The sequence below is a fragment of the Podarcis bocagei genome, assembly GCF_964188305.1.
Source record: "Podarcis bocagei genome assembly, chromosome: 6".
Taxonomy (NCBI): domain Eukaryota; kingdom Metazoa; phylum Chordata; class Lepidosauria; order Squamata; family Lacertidae; genus Podarcis; species Podarcis bocagei.
Window position 1 is genome coordinate 55,271,278 of NC_138130.1, and position 18,118 is coordinate 55,289,395.

General features: G+C 40.8%; 2 protein-coding genes and 1 long non-coding RNA gene across 13 annotated transcripts in view; 1 reads left to right on the forward strand and 2 right to left on the reverse strand.

Moving 5' to 3' along the window:
• The first annotated feature begins 12 nt into the window (after positions 1–12).
• On the forward strand, positions 13–14,854 carry LOC308589944 (cilia- and flagella-associated protein 298). Of its 8 annotated transcripts, none has more exons than XR_014009565.1 (10): positions 16–153; positions 2,206–2,346; positions 3,257–3,424; positions 4,373–4,440; positions 5,385–5,543; positions 6,657–6,788; positions 8,376–8,471; positions 8,569–8,685; positions 10,522–10,569; positions 14,748–14,854. XR_014009565.1 is itself a non-coding variant. In XM_081199539.1 (9 exons), exons 3-9 carry the CDS (start codon positions 2,208–2,210, stop codon positions 8,677–8,679), a joined length of 873 nt encoding a protein of 290 aa, XP_081055665.1. In that variant the 5' UTR covers positions 21–153; positions 910–974; positions 2,206–2,207; the 3' UTR covers positions 8,680–8,989. The 8 variants fall into 8 exon arrangements, 5 of the variants coding, with proteins under 5 accessions (XP_081055667.1, XP_081055663.1, XP_081055665.1 ...); XR_014009566.1 differs by lacking the exon at positions 14,748–14,854 and adding an exon at positions 11,173–11,361; XR_014009567.1 differs by lacking the exon at positions 14,748–14,854 and adding an exon at positions 11,178–11,361.
• On the reverse strand, positions 10,556–14,050 carry LOC308589958. The gene is made up of 3 exons (XR_014009582.1): positions 11,661–14,050; positions 11,075–11,517; positions 10,556–10,846 (listed from the first exon to the last, which is right to left on the reverse strand). It is a non-coding gene; the product is annotated as an uncharacterized lncRNA (long non-coding RNA).
• A 2,677-nt stretch (positions 14,855–17,531) lies between the features above and the next one.
• Positions 17,532–18,118, reverse strand: part of EVA1C (eva-1 homolog C) — a 48,530-nt gene continuing 47,943 nt past the window's right edge. For all 4 annotated transcript variants that reach the window (XM_081199534.1, XM_081199535.1, XM_081199533.1 and 1 more), the window contains exon 8: positions 17,532–18,003. In XM_081199534.1, coding sequence (XP_081055660.1) covers positions 17,561–18,003 — 443 coding nt within the window. In that variant the 3' untranslated portion in view covers positions 17,532–17,560. The remainder of the gene's footprint in view (positions 18,004–18,118) is intronic.

The window sequence follows — 18,118 nt, forward strand, 5'->3', positions numbered from 1 at the left end:
CCGCGAGCCTTCGCGTTGCGCGATTGGTCGGGTGAGGAACACTTCCTGGGTCGCCGAAGTTGCTATTATAGAGCACCGAATTGAGCCTTGGCGACGGCGGCGAACGAAGAGCGGGAAGTTGGCTTGAGGGGCTTTTCCTACGCGACGATTCAGGTGAGCGGGGTTTGGGAGCTTGGGGGGCCGCTGCGGAAGACAGGAAGCCGAAGGAGCCGCTCGCGCGCGCTGCTTTGCGTGCGTCGGTTGGTTTCCATAGAAACGAAAGGAACCGTTGAAGGGGCGGAGCCGCTGAGTGGACGAGCCCCCCCCCCCCTTCATCTTTCTTCTTCATCTTTCTACCGGCAGTTGTTTCAGGAAGAGCTTCCTTCAACCCGGCCGCTTATTTCCAAAGCTTGAAGTTGGTTCCCGGTTCCTAGATTTCCCGATTCCCCACCTCCCTCGTGCACTCGCGGTTTTCCTGCTTTCTCTGTTTAAAAGGCTCAAGAGCCCTGTAAGACCTGGAGAGTTATTGGGCCTTTTATAAAGGGCTTCTAGATCAGGAAGCTTCGCCTCCTCCAGGATGGAGAGGCGGTGATGGGGAAGGGACAGCTGCCGACTCGTGGGCTGATTTCCAAAAAAGAAAAGGAAGGAAGAAGCTACATCTTGTCAGGAAAGGAAAGGTGGCGACCTCACACCAGCTCAGTTGCAATCCCTTAACCCAGCCTCGCACCAATGTGGCCACAGAATATACTGGAAGACCCACTCTTCTGCTTTCCCCATATTTATTAATGCACGTCATTTGCCACCAGTTGTGTTCCTCCAACTCACAGGTACCTGCTGCGTAAAAAGCACAAGGCTAGACCTTGGTTGTAAAAGATCAGAGGCTGGAACTTTTCTGTAGCAACCTCACATGCCATTTTACATCCTTTGCAGCATCTGAGAAAAGCCAGCAGAGGTTACATTTTGTAAACTGGAATGAGCAAATGAGTCACTTTCAAGTAAGAGCCCAATTTACACTTTTAAAATACTTTTTTTTTTTACAAGCAGTTTTTTCGGAGTTAGGGGAGATGGGTAAGGTTTACAGATTCTAGAAGGAAAATCGAGGAAAGTAATATTTGGCTGCTGAGTCTACAGTTCCTTAAAATAGGGTTGCCAAAAAGTAAAAACCAGGACACCCCAAAAGTTGCTAAGGTTTTTTTTAGGAAGATCCCAAAACTTTTTTTGACAAGCCCCAAAGTTGTTGAACTTTTTTTTGACAAAAACAGTATGCACCATTGGGGAAGAAGCCTTACCACCTGGGTTGGCATAAATGTAGAATGGATGTCAAGGTTTAGTAGGTGCAAATTAAGAAGTGAAACAAGGAAACTGTATATGCTCAGAGGCACTGTTTACTTTCCATGTTTCATGGTATGGAACTTCTAGTGAAACTAGGCTCTAAGGCACAGTTCATAGCTTTGGAGAATGAGCCTTGGCTTAAATCAAGAGCTACAATTACCCTTATTATAAAAGGAATCTTGTATAGAAAGTGATCTCAGAATATCACAGCTTAATGCAATGTAACAATAACTTTGATTTAAAAACAATAACAACCCTTAACCTACAAAATAAGGCGGAGTCTGTGCCATTTTATGGAATGGTCTCTATACCACACTTAGCTGTAGGATTTTTAAATACAACAAATAATTATACAACAGCTTCCATATCCTCATCATCCTAAGTGACTAGGGTAGGGTTTGGCATTTTAGGACCTTTTAGTGTGGAATTCCAGGGAGGGATAGGATTCTGAGCATCCCTGCAACCAAGACTTCAGTGAACTATGTGCCCCATAGTAGAGGTTCTGTTTATTTTTGAAACAGATCTGAAACCTTGTGCTTGGGCACATTCTTAGGAAGGAAAGGAAGGAAATTATTTCCCCCAAACTCTGAAGTTCTTACCTATTAATTACTGCTATTCTTGCTTACTCTTATTTATTCTCAAGCCTCGCAATGAACCTTTGACATTCTGGTCCTGTTTTGGAGGCTAGGGGACTTTATTTCCTTTTATGTTGCTTTGAAACTGTGCAACTGTAAACTTGGTATCGGACAAATTTCCTGTCTATAGTGTTTGGCTCTCATAGTCAGTTTCTCAAAATGTTTATTTGCAAGGTTCTTGACACCTTTTTCCTGTTCTTGTCTGATAAATGGTGACACATTTTCTTTAGTATTTGTCTGTGTTTCTCTGCTTTTGCAGAAATGGTTTTGCTCCATGTGAAGAATAGTGATGAGAGCCAATTTCTGCTGGAGGCAACAGGCAGCATTTCCATTGAAGATTTAACACAGGAAGTGGCCAAGATCTACAATGGAAGGCTCAAAGTTCATCGTGTTTGTGCAGGTGTGAAATGTATCCATTTGCCTTCCTACCCACCCCAACTTTCTTGTGGAAAATGAGCATTTTCTATGGCAATGCTTCCTTCCTAATCCCTATGGGTTACTTATGCCATGCAAGGGTTAGTGTTTTTGATGGCACTGACGAGCTGCGTAAATTTGCTGACCGTTTGGTGTTTCTTTCTGTTAGGAATTGCTATCTTTAATAAAATAAAATAAAGTAAAAGCCTTTTAATGGTTCTTTGAATTACCCACATAGGATTCATAGAAGAAGGAACAATAAACTTCTTAAATTGTGTCTGTAGGATATAATTTAAGCTAATATTCTAATTCTACAACAGCCCAATTTTTGTTTTTCAGATATTTAGCAATCTCTGCCAAATAAGAGAGCCAAAGGTGCCTGCTTAAAACATTTCTCTTTAAGCATGCCTAGCCAGACATGAAGAAATTATGTGTGCTTTTATCTCTTTTTAGTTTATTGTTGGTTTTAGTTTTGAATGTTTTTAAAATACATTTTACCTTAGAAGTCAAACGGAATCCGTTCCGGAAGTCCGTTCGACTTCCAAAACATTCAAAAACCAAAGTGCGGCTTCCGATTGGCTGCAGGAAGTTCCTGCAGCCAATCAGAAGCCACGTCGGACGTACAGCTTCCAAAAATAGTTTGCAAACCAGAACAGTCACTTCTGTGTTTGAGACGTTCAGGAGCCAAAATGTTCGGTAACTAAGCTGTTTGACTTCCAAGGTATGACTGTACCTGTTTTTAATTGTTTTTATTGATAATTGTAATGTTGGATTTTTGTAAATTGCTTTGAAGTTTTTATTAAAATCAAGAGGTGTATGATTTTTCTTAAATAATTTAAATAAATAAAGGGTCATTGACATAATCTTATCCCATTCTCTGATTTTGTTTTTTATAGAAATAGAAACACTGGCAGAACATGGTATTTTCTTACCTCCTAACATGCAAGGTCTGACAGATGAGCAAATAGAAGAGCTGAAGCTGAAGGATGAATGGGCAGAAAAATGTATTCCAAGCGGCGGAAGCGTCTTTAAAAAAGATGAAATTGGACGAAGAAATGGCCATGGTAAATCAATGTACCTTAAGCATCCATGACTTTTTTGTATATAATTAGCCAAGAGAGAATTCTATAAGAAATTTATTTGGTATTTTGATACTGCATACTTTTTCATGTTGAAAAATGACTGTAGATTATGTAAATAATGCTCGTTATGTTATTTTCATTATCAGACTTACATATTTGCAAGGGTATATAAAAACCATACTCGGGACCTTTCTATTGAATCCAAAAAGTGTGCCTGTTTTTTATACTTAGCGCTATATTCTGGCAAGCTGAGTTCAACGTCAGTAGCAAAATACAGTGGGACAATGTAGCTATTATGTTCTGGATAAGTGAGCTGTTATAAAGTACAAGTACATGCAGCCAGCAAGAAAACTTAAATTGATTGCCTAAAATGAAGCAGTAGTGCTAGGAAAGGGGCTCTTCAATCTTTTAGCATTAGATGAGCCTTGAATTCGTCTAACAAAAGCTGTGCATTTCATGATCTGAATTCAGAAGTTCTCTTTGCAGCTAAAAGTCACTTCCATTTGTTCACACCCCTTTTCCACCATTTCAGCCCATTTCAAAGGGTCTTCCAGAGGCTGCAGAGTAGCTGAAATCAGGAAAGCACTGCTGTATCGGTGGAATATCATTTGCACTTCTTTAGAACCAATTCTCTGTCTGCACCATTCAGAAATGACATTCAGATTATTTTATGCCAATAAATAGGTGCAAAATTTAACATACAAGGCAGTCTTTATGGTTACTAAATGTATATATTATATTTTTAAAAATTAAAAAAATGCCAATAATATCAATGGGTCTGCTTGGAATGAATAAGAATATGAGGTTTAATGATGCCTGGCTTAAGAGAGACATTTTCAGCAGCAACATTTTATGTAAAAATATTGCTTTTTATATAGTCAGCCTGCATATAATACCATATCATATTAAATGCAGATTTCTTATTTTAAGCTCCAAATGAAAAAATGAAACAGGTTTTAAAAGCAACAGTAGAAGAAGCCAAGGCACTAATATCTAAGGTAAGATACTTCTATTTTTTTGTATGGCATTTGAGGCAATTAATTAACATTTTAAAATTTGGATTTAATTTTATCAAACAGCTCATGTTAACGTACCTATTCAAAGGTCATAAAGATCTCTGTGTGAACAAAATCAGCAGCATGAGTAATGGTTGCCACTCCAGTGTAGCTGTGGCAGTGTCACATTGCAAGCCAATCAAGAATATCACTCCATGGCTTGGCGGTGTGGATTAGAAATATCAATAGCTTTGTAGAATATTTGACCTTACTGACTGTTGTATATTTTAAGTTTCTTTTGAATAGTTGTATAGAAAAAACAGTTTGTAGATGTTTAATCCCGCCCCCCTCCATTCTTCCCAATCAAAAATATCTCATGGAGTAGAAATAAAGGTATTGTCCACAAGGAGTCTCTCTTCTCCTAGCTTCTCATTTCATTTTGAGGGTGGAGTTGTGAATTAAAAGTCCGTTAAAATATATAATGTAAATCTATACATTATATTAATTTTAGTGGAAAAGCGGAGCAAATGCTCGATTTCCCCCCTTAGTGGTCGGTGAGCCTTTTATTGTCCTCTGAGTAAACCATGCTGCTGGCTTGCTCCAGAAACTTTTATCACTTTGGAAAAAATGGTAAATACTGCATAAAAGAGGTGATTCTGCATCCAAATTTGCATTGACTGCAAGTCTGGGTCTTATACATATCTGCCACAGATCTTTTAAATAGAATCTTTGACAAGAGATTTCATTTTTATCTTAGCCAATATTGCGTACAGTAAAACAAACATTTGATCCTTTATGTATCAGGCAGAAAAGCTAAGTGTGGCTTTCTTTGTTACTTGGCTTTCCTCAAATGTCATGCTGAGTCACATTGTGAACTGCAAGGAAAACATTCTTTCCTCTGTGCTTTGTTGGTTTGTTAAATTAAATGTCTTCTGTCTGTATTTCAGAAACAAGTGCAAGCCAATGTGTGTGTTAATAAGGATATGGTGAAAGATGCACTGGACCAGCTCCGAGGAGCTGTAATGATTGTTTACCCAATGGGGCTCCCTCCATATGACCCAATTAGAATGGAGTTTGAAGATAAAGAAGATCTGTCAGGAACTCATGTAATGATTTACTTGGGTTACATGGTTTCTAGTTTTAAAAATGTTGCCCTTCCTGGAATTAAAAAGTTGGGGCTTTTGCAGAACATGTAGTATTTGTGTGTTATTCGTATAATTATTTGATTTATATCCTGCTCCATCCTAAAGGTAACTAAGTGATTTTTACAACTGAATATGTTTTGAATTAAAAATGGCTTTTCCTCTTGCTGCAGTTGTTTTTCTGGTTAGAGACTGGGACCAAGGTGTCCTTTCCCTTCCCTGTATACTGCAGGGCAAGTAACCATTTCTGCAGACTTATTTTTTGAAAGGCAGGGGGAGGTAGTATATTATAATGATTTCAGGTTTGTGAAAATTCAGTGAGTTAATAAACATTTGTTAGAAACCATAAAATTCCCTTTAATTACCATTTACCTTTTTTTCTAGGATAACACAGTTTATTTGTTTAAGATCCATCTTAAAAATGGATTTGAAATTGGAACATAAATGCTGAAGTCTGTATTGATGAAACTGATACCACATCACACATAAATAAAAATTTAGCAAGAATACAGTTAATTAATTAGAACTGATTTCCTGTCACAATGAAATCTGTGTACCCTTAGATCCCAGTGCTTGTCATCTCACAGAATCAATCACTTGATAAACAAAAATCAGTGATGATGTTGTACTTAAAGCTGCCTATTTTAATTCATGATTCACTTAAAAAAAATAGTGAGGCTATACCCTCTGCATAGTAGTAGTTCACCAATAACTGAATATGTGCACTCTTTGAGAGTGTTTACTTTCCATCACCAGCAATGGATTTTGTACCTGTTTATTATTTTTTTAAAGGGTGGAGGGACAGTTTCCTACACTGCAAAGTTTGTCTTAGTCATTATATTTGTTTAGTTTTTAGTGATGAAATGGATATCTGTCTGTTAGACAAGTTGTTCCCACTGCTCTGAAAAAGTTTAATCTGCAATCTGTGTATTTCAACCTTCCTGGTGTCCTCCAGATGTTTTGGACTGTAATTCTGTGCTGACCGGGGCCAATGGAAGTTGTAGTCCAAAACATCTGGAGATCAGGCTGGTATATTTGTTGAAACCGCTAAGCATTTCATGACTTAATTTGTCATAGGCTGCACTTGAGGTTATTGAGGAACCAGAGGCACAACTGTGGTGGGCAGCAAAAGAACTGAAGAGAACAAAGCAGCTTTCTGACTATGTGGGCAAAAATGAGAAAACCAAAATTATTGTGAAGATACAGAAAGTGAGTGAAACTCTTGATACATTTCAGTGTATTTCATTTCTCTTTTAGTGTCTTGGAACAAACCATGGCACCATACTCATTGGACCAAGAATAGCTATTTTTCTAACCTGGGTGCAGTGTAAGAATTAATTTTTACTATATCACCCCTTGAGGCACACATGACAGGGGGTACTAGAGATGTACTACTTGATCTCAAGTTGTTTTTGAAGTATAGGAAGCCTTTTTGAGTGAATCCGATGATTATAAAAAACGTTGTCAGGGGTACAGGGACAGAGGCACAGGGAAGGCAGGAGATGGAGAGCGATGGAGAGGAATCCTAGGACAGCGAGGAAGAGGATGACAATGACGCAAGGGATTCCATGAGTCTCTCCAGCGAATCAGAGGATTCCCAGAAGGGGGCGCCCGTGGTCAGGGCAAGGGGAGCCCCAGGGGGGGAGTGTCAGGAGCGGGGGGCCAGCAGGGGACCCCAAAGCGGCAGCTGGGAATCAGGGCCGGCTTCCCCACCAGAGCGCAGCGTAGGGGGGGAAGGTTCCAGTGTGTCAGGGGAAACAGCTCCGGCAGCAGAGAAGGAGGAGGGGTCAGAGGAAGCCATTCTCCCGGGAGGGGAGGAGGGCAGTGAGGGGAGTAGCATAACTGTCAAAAGGAAGGTTAGAGGTTGGGCGCGCGCACCAAGTTCAAATGTGGAGGCGCGCGGAAGTACAGGGAGCCCGGAGGAGGAGCCAGGTCCCAAAGCACGCAGGAGGGGGGGAGAGCAGTCTGAGGATTCAGCGTCAGGAGAATCCAGAAGGAGCGGAACCCCAGCGGGCAGAAGGACCCTGCGGAAAAGGAAAGAGAGAAAGAGGTGGAGCAGCGTAAGCCTCTTAAACTGGTGTAGGGGAGGGACTGATTCAGAGGGGACTTCTACCGTCTAAGGTTAACAGACGTGGGGGCTGCGCGCCTCGGTTGTGGAACTTACTATGAACTGCAATAAACGTCCTTGTATATAAGAAGAACTTGGCGTTGGTCTTTCGTGAGCTGAGACCTGAGGCAGCCCTGACAAACGTATATGGCATTTGTGGTCTTCCAGATGTTGTTGGACTTCAACTCCCATCAGCCCAAGCCAGTATTGATGATGGCAGCTGGTGTCTAACAATATTTAGAGGGTCACAGTTCCCAGTCTCTGCTGTAAGAAAAGACCTGGAATAAATGTACAGGCTTTTGTTTATCAATAAGCACCTGAATAACTTATTTTGTGCAGCAGTTCTCCTATACTGCTGTGCTTGTTGCTTGTACACCCACCCTTAAAACCCAATTAAAATTCTTTTTTCTACTGCTGCTTGTGCTTCTTCAGTTCTATATTTCATAATGGCAAAATCCTTATCATTATTATAGATGATGTATGTATGAAGGCAAGGACCATAAGTTCCTCTGCAAAGATTCGTTGTGCCCTCCTGTGAAATGTCATTTAGGCCCTGGCTGTCATGGGGGACAGGAATCTTTTCACAACAGTTTCACAGATAATTGGCAGGCAATGACTTAAACCTTGGTTTATTATGTCACAGAATAGTTAAAAGTGCCAGTGAGTACAAACTTACTTTATTTTTCCAGAAAGGACAAGGAGCTCCAGCCCGTGAGCCTGTCATAAGTGGTGAAGAACACAAACAGATGATCCTTTTTTATCACAGAAGGCAAGAGGAACTCAAGGTAGCTAGGATTTGTTGTGGTATTTATGCTGTTGAAAACAATGCAGGTAAACATTTTTGCAGTATTAAACACATTTTCTTTGCTATTTCCCCAACAGAAATTGGAAGAAAATGATGATGATTCATTTTTAGATTCTGAATGGGCTGACAGTCATGCCTTGAAAAGACATTTTCATGGTGTAAAGGACATTAAGTGGAGACCCAAATGAAGCTATGTATGCAGTTTTGTTTTCCTTTTTACAAGATAAATTAATCCACTGAGGTTTACAAATAACATGGATAATAAAATGTGCATTATAATTATTGTGAAATATTAGCTTCTAGTTTTGTAGAAGTGATCTATTGTTATGATTGATTGCAAAATATATTCAGCCTCTTTGGCACACTTGCCTTTCAGAAATAAAAAACTAAGGCTTATTTTGTGAATCCACTACAATAGACTTACAAATTGGATGTTTATATTTTTAACTAGTTCACCAGCATGGCTGTCATATTATTAAACTGGTTGCCGTCATTCTACAGCTGTCTTGTTTCTGTTTGTCCATTGCAATTATGCTGTTGAAAATGATGTAAGCTACTTTTAGAAGGCAACACTTTTTTTAATGTGTAGATCCAGACTTCACTCCTGCCAGTGCCAATTTCGCCCTCCTTATGCAGCCTCCAGCATTACCACTCACACTGTTCCAGAAAGGAATGGCCAAACAACTATTTCCCCCATTATAGCTCCTACCATGTGGAGAATTAGGTCATTTTTACACTCCTGCCATACATAATCATTAGGTATTATTTAAAGGAGTCTTGGTTGACCACAAACTTGACATGAGCCAACAGTGTGACGCGGCAGCTAAAAAAGCCAATGCAATTCTGGGCTGCATCAGTAGGAGTATAGCATCTAGATCAAGGGAAGTAATAGTGCCACTGTATTCTGCTCTGGTCAGACCTCACCTGGAGTACTGTGTCCAGTTCTGGGCACCACAGTTCAAGAAGGACACTGACAAACTGGAACGTGTCCAGAGGAGGGCAACCAAAATGGTCAAAGGCCTGGAAACGATGCCCTATGAGGAACGGCTAAGGGAGCTGGGCATGTTTAGCCTGGAGAAGAGGAGGTTAAGGGGTGATATGATAGCCATGTTCAAATATATAAAAGGATGTCATATAGAGGAGGGAGAAAGGTTGTTTTCTGCTGCTCCAGAGAAGCGGACACGAAGCAATGGATCCAAACTACAAGAAAGAAGATTCCACCTAAACATTAGGAAGAACTTCCTGACAGTAAGAGCTGTTCGACAGTGGAATTTGCTGCCAAGGAGTGTGGTGGAGTCTCCTACTTTGGAGGTCTTTAAGCAGAGGCTTGACAACCATATGTCAGTAGTGCTCTGATGGTGTTTCCTGCTTGGCAGGGGGTTGGACTCAATGGCCCTTGTGGTCTATTCCAACTCTATGATTCTATGAAATTATGGTAGAAGAAGTGTGGATTTATCAGACATAATCTAGCCCTGTTGCCTTGAAGGGCGGTGTAAAATATTTTTTAAAATATGTATCAGTTCATGGAACCTGGTCATCTGAGCAGCCACAATAAGGACAATTTGATCAGTGCTTTTTAAATATCTCGGGTTAATTGCTTTGCAGGATTGTTGTGAAGATAAAATGGGAAGGATACTCTATATGCCACCTTGAGCTCCTGGCAGGAAAGGCAGAAATAAATACTGCATAATAAATAATTGCTAGGATGTAAATAGCTATCCTGCCAGAAAACCTTGCAGTCAACAATATTGTAGACTTGAGCTGAAATAGAAAGTCAACTGATATTTTTAAAAGAACGATGAGTTCCATGAACTCAAAGATAATTTGTTCTTTTTAAATAACATCGTATCTTAAAGGCAACACCAGGAAGTCTCTCTGTAATCTGAATAAAATTTCTCAAGGGGATCTGGTATCAGAGTAATAAATGAATTTATTTCCTTTTTAAAAAGAAATGGAAAGTGGGGTGTGAAGATGGGATCTTTGGTAAGAATGCTCTTCTGTGATTTTTGCTGTTGGTCTTTCTAATCTAGCTGGACCCTCCACATACATCTAAGTCTGAGCCAGAACTGCTGCCCAGGGTAAGGCTCATTACTCCTAGGGACATAGGGAGCATGTCCTTAACTCTATTATTTTGGGATTGGCGGTGAGCAAAAGCAATAAGCTTGTGGTACACACATAGGGAAAGAGAGAGAGATGCATACTTTTATAGCCACCCTTACTACATTGTGCTGTAGAGACATTTTAAAATTACAGCAGTTGCACAGAACAATTATCAGGCTTCACAGCAGCATTACTCTTCTTGGCTTTGGTTTTACATTTCGCTGGGCAGAAGCTCAAATGATTATACAGTGGTACCTTGGGTTAAGTACTTAATTTGTTCCGGAGGTCTGTTCTTAACCTGAAACTGTTCTTAACCTGAAGCACCACTTTAGCTAATGGGGCCTCCTGCTGCTGCCGTGCCACCGGAGCACAATTTCTGTTCTCATCCTGAAGCAAAGTTCTTAACCTGAATTACTATTTCTGGGTTAGTGAAGTCTGTAACCTGAAGCGTATGTAACCCAAGGTACCACTGTACTAACAAACTGAACTCAATTTAAAAGGATCAGTTTTCAGTTTAATAGTGCTAGCAACATTGCCTGTACACTGCCTATGTTCAGTCTGAATGTTTTTTGTGTCCACAGTGCAGAGGTGTGGAAGATCTGATACTCTAAAATAGCATATACAGAATCTAACCTCTGAGCTTGAGCAATACTGCTTTGGCGTTTACATCACTGTAGGTAACAAGACATCCATGTCCAGGCTGGTGCACAACCATAACAGACGTGTTGAACATGTGTGATTTGTTTAATAAAGACCCAAAGGTAAAACTAGTAACAGTCTTTTTGAAATAGCGCTTATCAATCACTTTTAGAAGAAGGAAAAGTGCCATGAAGCAATGTCTGTGTCCATGAATTTCTGTCCTCTGCTCCATCTGTATTGCATTTATTCTTGTGTTGGTGAAGCCTCCAGATCCTGGCATAGGTCACCTGTTGTTGTTTAGTCGTCTCTGACTCTTTGTGACCCCATGGACCAGAGCACGCCAGGCATTCCTGTCTTCCACTGCCTCCCGTAGTTTGGTCAGACTGCAGGAGGCAGTGGAAGATAGGAATGCCTGGCGTGCTCTGGTCACCTAGTGATACAGAATGTTCAGTCGCTGAGGGAATTAAGCAGTTTACCATGCTCTCCGGAAAGCAAGAAAAAATTGTCAGGTTGGCTAGGATTAAACCTCACACAGGCAGGTGGAGGGGTGAAAAGAGATCCAGGTATGTAGGTATGTAGGGAGTTTAAGGGACAAACAGGTGAAGGCAAGGAAGCTAGAGGAAGGATTGGGCTAAGAAAATAAAACCTTGAGGAATAGCAGGCAACTTGAATTAGGGATGAAAGAAGACTGAAGAAATGGCACAACACTTAAGGAGAGGATGGAGGTTGTCTGAGGAGGAGATCGGATAGCCAGGGAGGGTGTTCAAGAGGTAAGGTGGCTACAGGAAGTTGCTGTTACTAGATGGAAGGTCTAGAACAGCCTTTTCCAACCTGGTGCCTTCCAGACGTTTTGGACTACAACTCCCATCAGCTCCCGCCAGCTGATGTTATTATAGAGCAGGGATTCTGACTTTGTTTACAGTGTCTGAGCACTGCTCCCAATTCTGTCACTCAAAGAGTCATTCCTGGTCTGTGCATACACCCTACTTTCTTCATTTAAGTAGCCTAATTTAGAAGGGAATTGGAAACTCCTGAAATCAATTGCAAAGTGACCTAGAGATTAATTCTTGATGTACTTTCTTTCTGTCTCTCTCTCTTCCATACAATACTATGGACAAAAGCATACTATTAAAAAGCATAGCTGAGATGAAGCAAAAACAAACATGCATGACAGAATTAGTACATACTTTGCAAGACAGATGCTGCTTGTCAGCTTCAAGGACATGACTTGCTTTTCATTGTACACCAACAAGTACATGCTGTACTGCAATAAATTTTGGGCACTTGGAATGAGGAAGTTTACAAAGAAATGAGGAAACTTGGCACTTCCCTCACAAGGAAAAAAAAGCACACTTTTAATTTCTTATCCCAAGATTATAATGTGGGAGGGGGAGAACTTACAAGGAAACATAAATAATAAATTGAAGTTTAATTAACTCCTTAAAAAAGTTCCCCGTTTATAACTTTTCAGTACAGTAGTATTTTACTGAGAAATCCATGTGGGCATTTACTGATTTTAACTACTTGCCTGTGGTCATCTGAATGTTAGGGAGGAGGGGACTTTGGGTATTAGTAATGCATTCCACTCTCCCTTCAATGCTATAGGTACATAGGATATTTTGTGAGATTGAAATTTGGATGAATTATTCTATGTCTGCCTATGCTGATACTAATATAGTGTACCCTATATGAGAAGAAAATTGAGGTTCTTGTGGGGCCAGGAAAGTGGGATATCATCCATCTGCAGATAGGAGCAATAGATGGCATTCAACTAAGTTTTACTCTGAGTAGACCCACTGAAATTAAATTAGTGTCATTAATTTCAGTGGATATACAGTACCACTAATGACTCCTTCAAAGAGCTAATCAGCAGTCCTGCCTCATCACCACTACCATCTGCTATAGAACTAAGTTACTGTGTGGGAGATCAACATATCCATCATTAGGTATGGAAAGATCTCAGTTTCTTAGTTTTCCAATCCTAACTTCAGTTCTCCACATTTTGCAGCAATTTGCATTTAAAGAAAAAGCTTTTGAGGATTCATCAGCATTTTCTACAAATTTCCCCAAACACATTTCATATGCAGTTTTGACTAATGTACACATTTTTAAAGCTTTTTTTTTTCAAATATAAGGCATTTTTGTATGCTACTTTCACCGATACCTTCATTTGTATGCACACTTTCTCCTAATATATTCATTTTTGTAAACATTGCTTGTTTGAAGAACTGCATTACAAAATTTGGGTAAGAGTGAATTTCAAGGAATAGCTGTATTTTGGTTTGCATATTGTTCTAGAAAGTGTGAATTTAATAGATTCAGCTTTAAATACCAACTGAATCGAATTTCTCCTCCATTCCTATCCACCATTTCTAATTGATTCCATTATGCAGCTTAATTCAGTGTTCCTTTAAGAGCTGTACATTCTTTCTGTTTGAGAGAGGATTCTCTGTGGAGCAGGACCAGTAAAAACTTTCAGTGAACTTTTTTTAAAATAACCACACATTAAAAACAACTCTGAGTCATAGAAGGAATCTAATCTTAAAAACAAAACAAACACCACCATCAAAGTCATTCCATCCTTTCAATGTCAATGGTGCTTTGGAGCAAGTCCTTTCAGTTACCAAACGGCTTTCATCGTGTTACTTGGAATGAAAGCATCCAAGTTTGTCTATGGTGCTCAGCTATGTTACAGTAGAATAGATTGTGTTACAAGGCAGATCTAGGTGCTTGAGTCAAGCCTGTTGACTGGCTTCGAAGGCATTTCCGTTTCCAATCCACCTCCCTCCTTGACACCCCCGTTTTATATTTTTCCAACTGTTTCAGGTCCTCGCTTGAGTGAAAGGAAACCTCAAGGTTGCTTTAATGTGATGCCACACCTATTCCATTGTCATCTTTACCACACCTTTCAAACAGCAGTGTCTTGGCTGGCTGATCACAATAGCGTCCTGAAAAACCTCCGAGGTGCAGCTGCATGCTTTGGGCCTCAGAGAAATGTTGTACATGCAACAGCTGAATGAGTTTGGATAAAAGGCTTGGGTTTCAAAAAGGATTAATTTTCAACTTCTTTTTCATCCTTAGAATGGGCAGTCCCAATAGGAAACATTTGATTCCTAGGTGGCCTAGCTATTCAAAGGGGCAAATGATATAATTTTAAAAAGAACTGATCTCCATTAAAAGTTTACATTGAACCACAAATACTAAAAGTTATTTGTTGTAACAGAATGTAGTGTCATTAAACATAAAGTAAGAAGGTAAGATGACCCCAATAGGTACCGGTAGATGTTTTTAGGACACACGTAACTTGCAAGCCCTGTTTATAGTATTTGTTTCTTAAGCAATGCTACTGTATTTGAGCATACAAAACGCACCGCTAAGCCTCTTCTTTCTTGTTATCTTTGGAAGTCCTTACCTTTAGAGTGACACTGTGTGCCCCCTTGTGCAACTGTATCCTTTGACTTTAGATTTGTTTTTTATTTTTAAGATACTGGCAACTTTATCATTCTTGTTGTTTCAGTATTTGCATCCTGCTGATATCCAACTACCACAGATTTCTTCCTCAGAGCTAAAACAGTAACAAAACAAAACAAAAATTCAAAGCAGGACTTTCCAATAGGCTTCTCATTTTCTGCAAGTTGACAATTTTTCAGGACATTTCATAAAAGTTATTCCTCTTTCCCCCTCTGCCCCAGCTCCTCTCCCTTTATTTACTGTTTAATTTAGAATGCTTCTAGGGGCTTCTTTACAAATTGCATTTTTAAAAGTATACTCAAAACCATTGATCTTTATGCCAGAAAATGTAACGTGTACACACTACAAACCACGTGCATAAAAAGGGTGACAGGTGCCCATTGGGGCTGATAGGGTGGAAAGTAGGGAGACCAACAGTAGGTGGAGCCAGAGCCAATAGATACAGCCAATGAGTTATACTTGTCCCCATCCTCCCTGCTGTCTTCTACAAGAGGTGGCACAGAGACTAAGCAAGAAGAAGACAGTGCCATCCCTTGGACAGGCATAGGTGCCGACTCCATGGGGCTTGAGGGGGCCCGAGCCCCCTCAAAAATTCGTTTGGGGGGGCTCCGCCCCCCCAATAATCTCCAGCGCCCCTCCAGCAGAGCGCCATCGCCGCCCCTCCCCCAGCCCAAAATGCACAGGGTCGGGCTGCATGCCTCCTGCCCTCCCTCCCGAGCAAAAGCTCCACCCAATTTCCTTCGGAGCTGAATAGGCGCAGCACGCTCTCCCCTATTCGCTCACGAGGAGGCGGCGCCACTTTATTTGCATATTCATGAGCTTATTTATTATTCATGAGCTTTCCCGGGCCCCCCCAATATTTTTTATAAGTCCGCGTCCCTGTGGACAGGTAAGTAAGAAGACAAGCAGGTAGGAGTTGACTGGTGTCAGAATTGAGGTTGGTGGGGTAGTGCCCCATTTTCCCTAATAGACCAGCCTCCACTCATCAGGGTACATATATGCCAGGGAATCCGGATTTTGCCAGGCAGTGAAAATGCAACCATTCTTACACAGGATGAGCTTGTAAGTCTACATGCTACTAATTAATGAACTTTGGCAATGCTGGGAAAGTTCTGAAACTCAATTTTACATGATGCAGATTTATTGAACGAATTCCAGGTTTCAGTTTCAGAACTAGATATTTTGGAGCAGAATAGCTCCAAGCATCAGTGGTGGAGTCTAAGCTAAACTACACTCGGGGCCGCGCCCCTGAGGGTGTCAGGGGCCGGGCACCTCGCACATTGCAGCCTCTCGCCACCTCCAGGATCCTCTTGTGGGGGTGCCTGGTCACGCCCCCTCAAAAAAACACGCCCAGGGCTATGGCCTCCCCAGCCCCACCACTGGTAAGCATAATATTAAACCTAAATTCCAGCTAACTGATTTTGCCAGTAAATCTAATGATAGCCTGGGCTACAAAAAACTAACGCTACCAACATAAGAGAACACTCTTAAAATGTATATCATGGTAGAGCAATATATATGTTTAAGCAGAAAGCAAGCAAAGAGACTGACTTACCCTTTTATCTCTGAGATGTGTTACTTTTCTATCTTGTGTCTCTGACACTGTGGGTTAGACTTGCATCATTAGATTTAGCCAGTTTAGGCACCCCCAGAGGCAGCATTTCTCATGTGGTGCCCACCCTGGCCTCTGCTCATCCACTAAGATTTCAGTAAAACATCAGGTCATTCCCCTCATAGGTGACAGATGACTGACCTGGGGTCAAAACAGCGGCACCAAAGGACAACTTGGCAGGGCAACCCAGATCCTGTTGGTTGGAGGAAGGACTAGAAGGAGGAGCAGATCTTATATGTCTTTCTCTGCCTCTTTGGCTGGCTAGTTATAACACTTGCTTGGTAAGTGTTTGAACTGTGTCTTTGTTGAATAAATTTGCATGACCCCCCCCCCCCCAGCTATTGCTCAGTAAACACCTTCTCACTGCGTGCCTGCTCTGCTGGTGACATGCAGTCTGGATCAGTCCATTGTGGGTGGGGGTTATGAATGCATTTTCTGGCCTTGTAGTAGTCTGCTTTTCTGTCCTTTCCAATTCTTTGATTCTTCTATTTTTTTTAAGGACTTCTTGGCAAGTTTATTAGCTTCCTGACTTACTAGGAAATGAATCAGGCTGAAGGTTTTCTGATTCAGTATGAGCTCACTAATTAGTAATTGGGAAATGTTCCCTTTTATTAATTTTTCCCAAGCTCCAATTTTCCTTTAAAACAATAGGAAATGAAAAGCCAAAGTCCACTCCACCCCAGTATATTTTATGCTACTACATTAACGTGTGAGTTCTGCATAGGGAAAGAACGGACAACTCCTAAGTATCACAAGTAGGAAGTGACATTTTTCCTCCTTTTGTTCTTCTAGCTCCCTACAGATTGTGACTAAATGTGGGAGACATTCTTCTCTAAAGGAATAAATTTCTGATTTAACTTTAGATTTGATTGGCCTAAACCATACAGGATTTTTCTAAAGGTTATTTTGAAAAGAAGTCTGCAAAGTGACCCATTTAGTTATGCAGTGGCCTCTCTTTTTATCTTCAGTACCTTTCAGAAATGTAATTTCCTTAGTGGAAATGTGTGTTGTGCTGGTTTTTAATACGGTCATTCATTTTCAAACAGAAATGGTTTAGATAGAATGATAATGTACAATTAATCAGAGGCATAAAGTCAGCATATGCAACGCACACATATTTTAAAGCATTTAATTATTATAATTATTAATAATATAACTTTGCAAATAATTATTTCTAGGAGTTGCAAATGTCCCTTCACAGAAAGTACATTTCTCCCCCTTCTTTTTTATTGCAAAAATAGCGTTTTTCATCCAAAACAAATGCATTGCTGTTCATTGGTATAAAATGGACTGAGGCTTCGAGTAGGAGATGCATCCAACCCACTGCTCAGCCAGATTTCCTGGATGATCTGTTCTCTCCGCTCTATCCTTTCAGCAAGTTCAGCTGGGTCCATTGAACAATAAGCTGAATAGGAAGTCCTGCGGAACCCTGCTAGTTCATCGGGAAAATCAGAACTGGAAGACTCCTCTCTTTCCTCTTCCTGCTCCTCCTCCTCGTCTTCTTCCTCTTCCTCCTCCTCTTCACTGTTTTCATCAGCCTTTTTGTCCTCTGGTATCAAGCGCTTTCTGACCCTCCGCAGTTTTTCCAGGTCATTAGAGCATGACACATGGACCACCAGAGCACAGAGTGTGAACACGAGGCCAACACAAACACTAGACACAAACAAGAGAGCAGCTCTTTCAGGGTGATCTGAAATTAGAAACAAAATCCCAGACTAAAGGGTTATAAAGGGAGGGCCAGACAAGGGGGTAGTGATGAAAGATCTTAATTTCTGAAAAGGCCCTGTTCTGTTGTGCCAGTCCAA

What these genes read in the sequence shown, in the direction of transcription:
- LOC308589944 (XM_081199537.1), top strand. Translation starts at nt 2,208, where the DNA reads ATGGTTTTGCTCCATGTGAAGAATAGTGATGAGAGCCAATTTCTGCTG. An exon ending in CCAAGGCACTAATATCTAAG is followed by an intron (nt 4,441 to 5,384) that starts GTAAGATACTTC and finishes TCTGTATTTCAG; the next exon opens with AAACAAGTGCAAGCCAATGT. An exon ending in GAAGGCAAGAGGAACTCAAG is followed by an intron (nt 8,472 to 8,568) that starts GTAGCTAGGATT and finishes TTTCCCCAACAG; the next exon opens with AAATTGGAAGAAAATGATGA.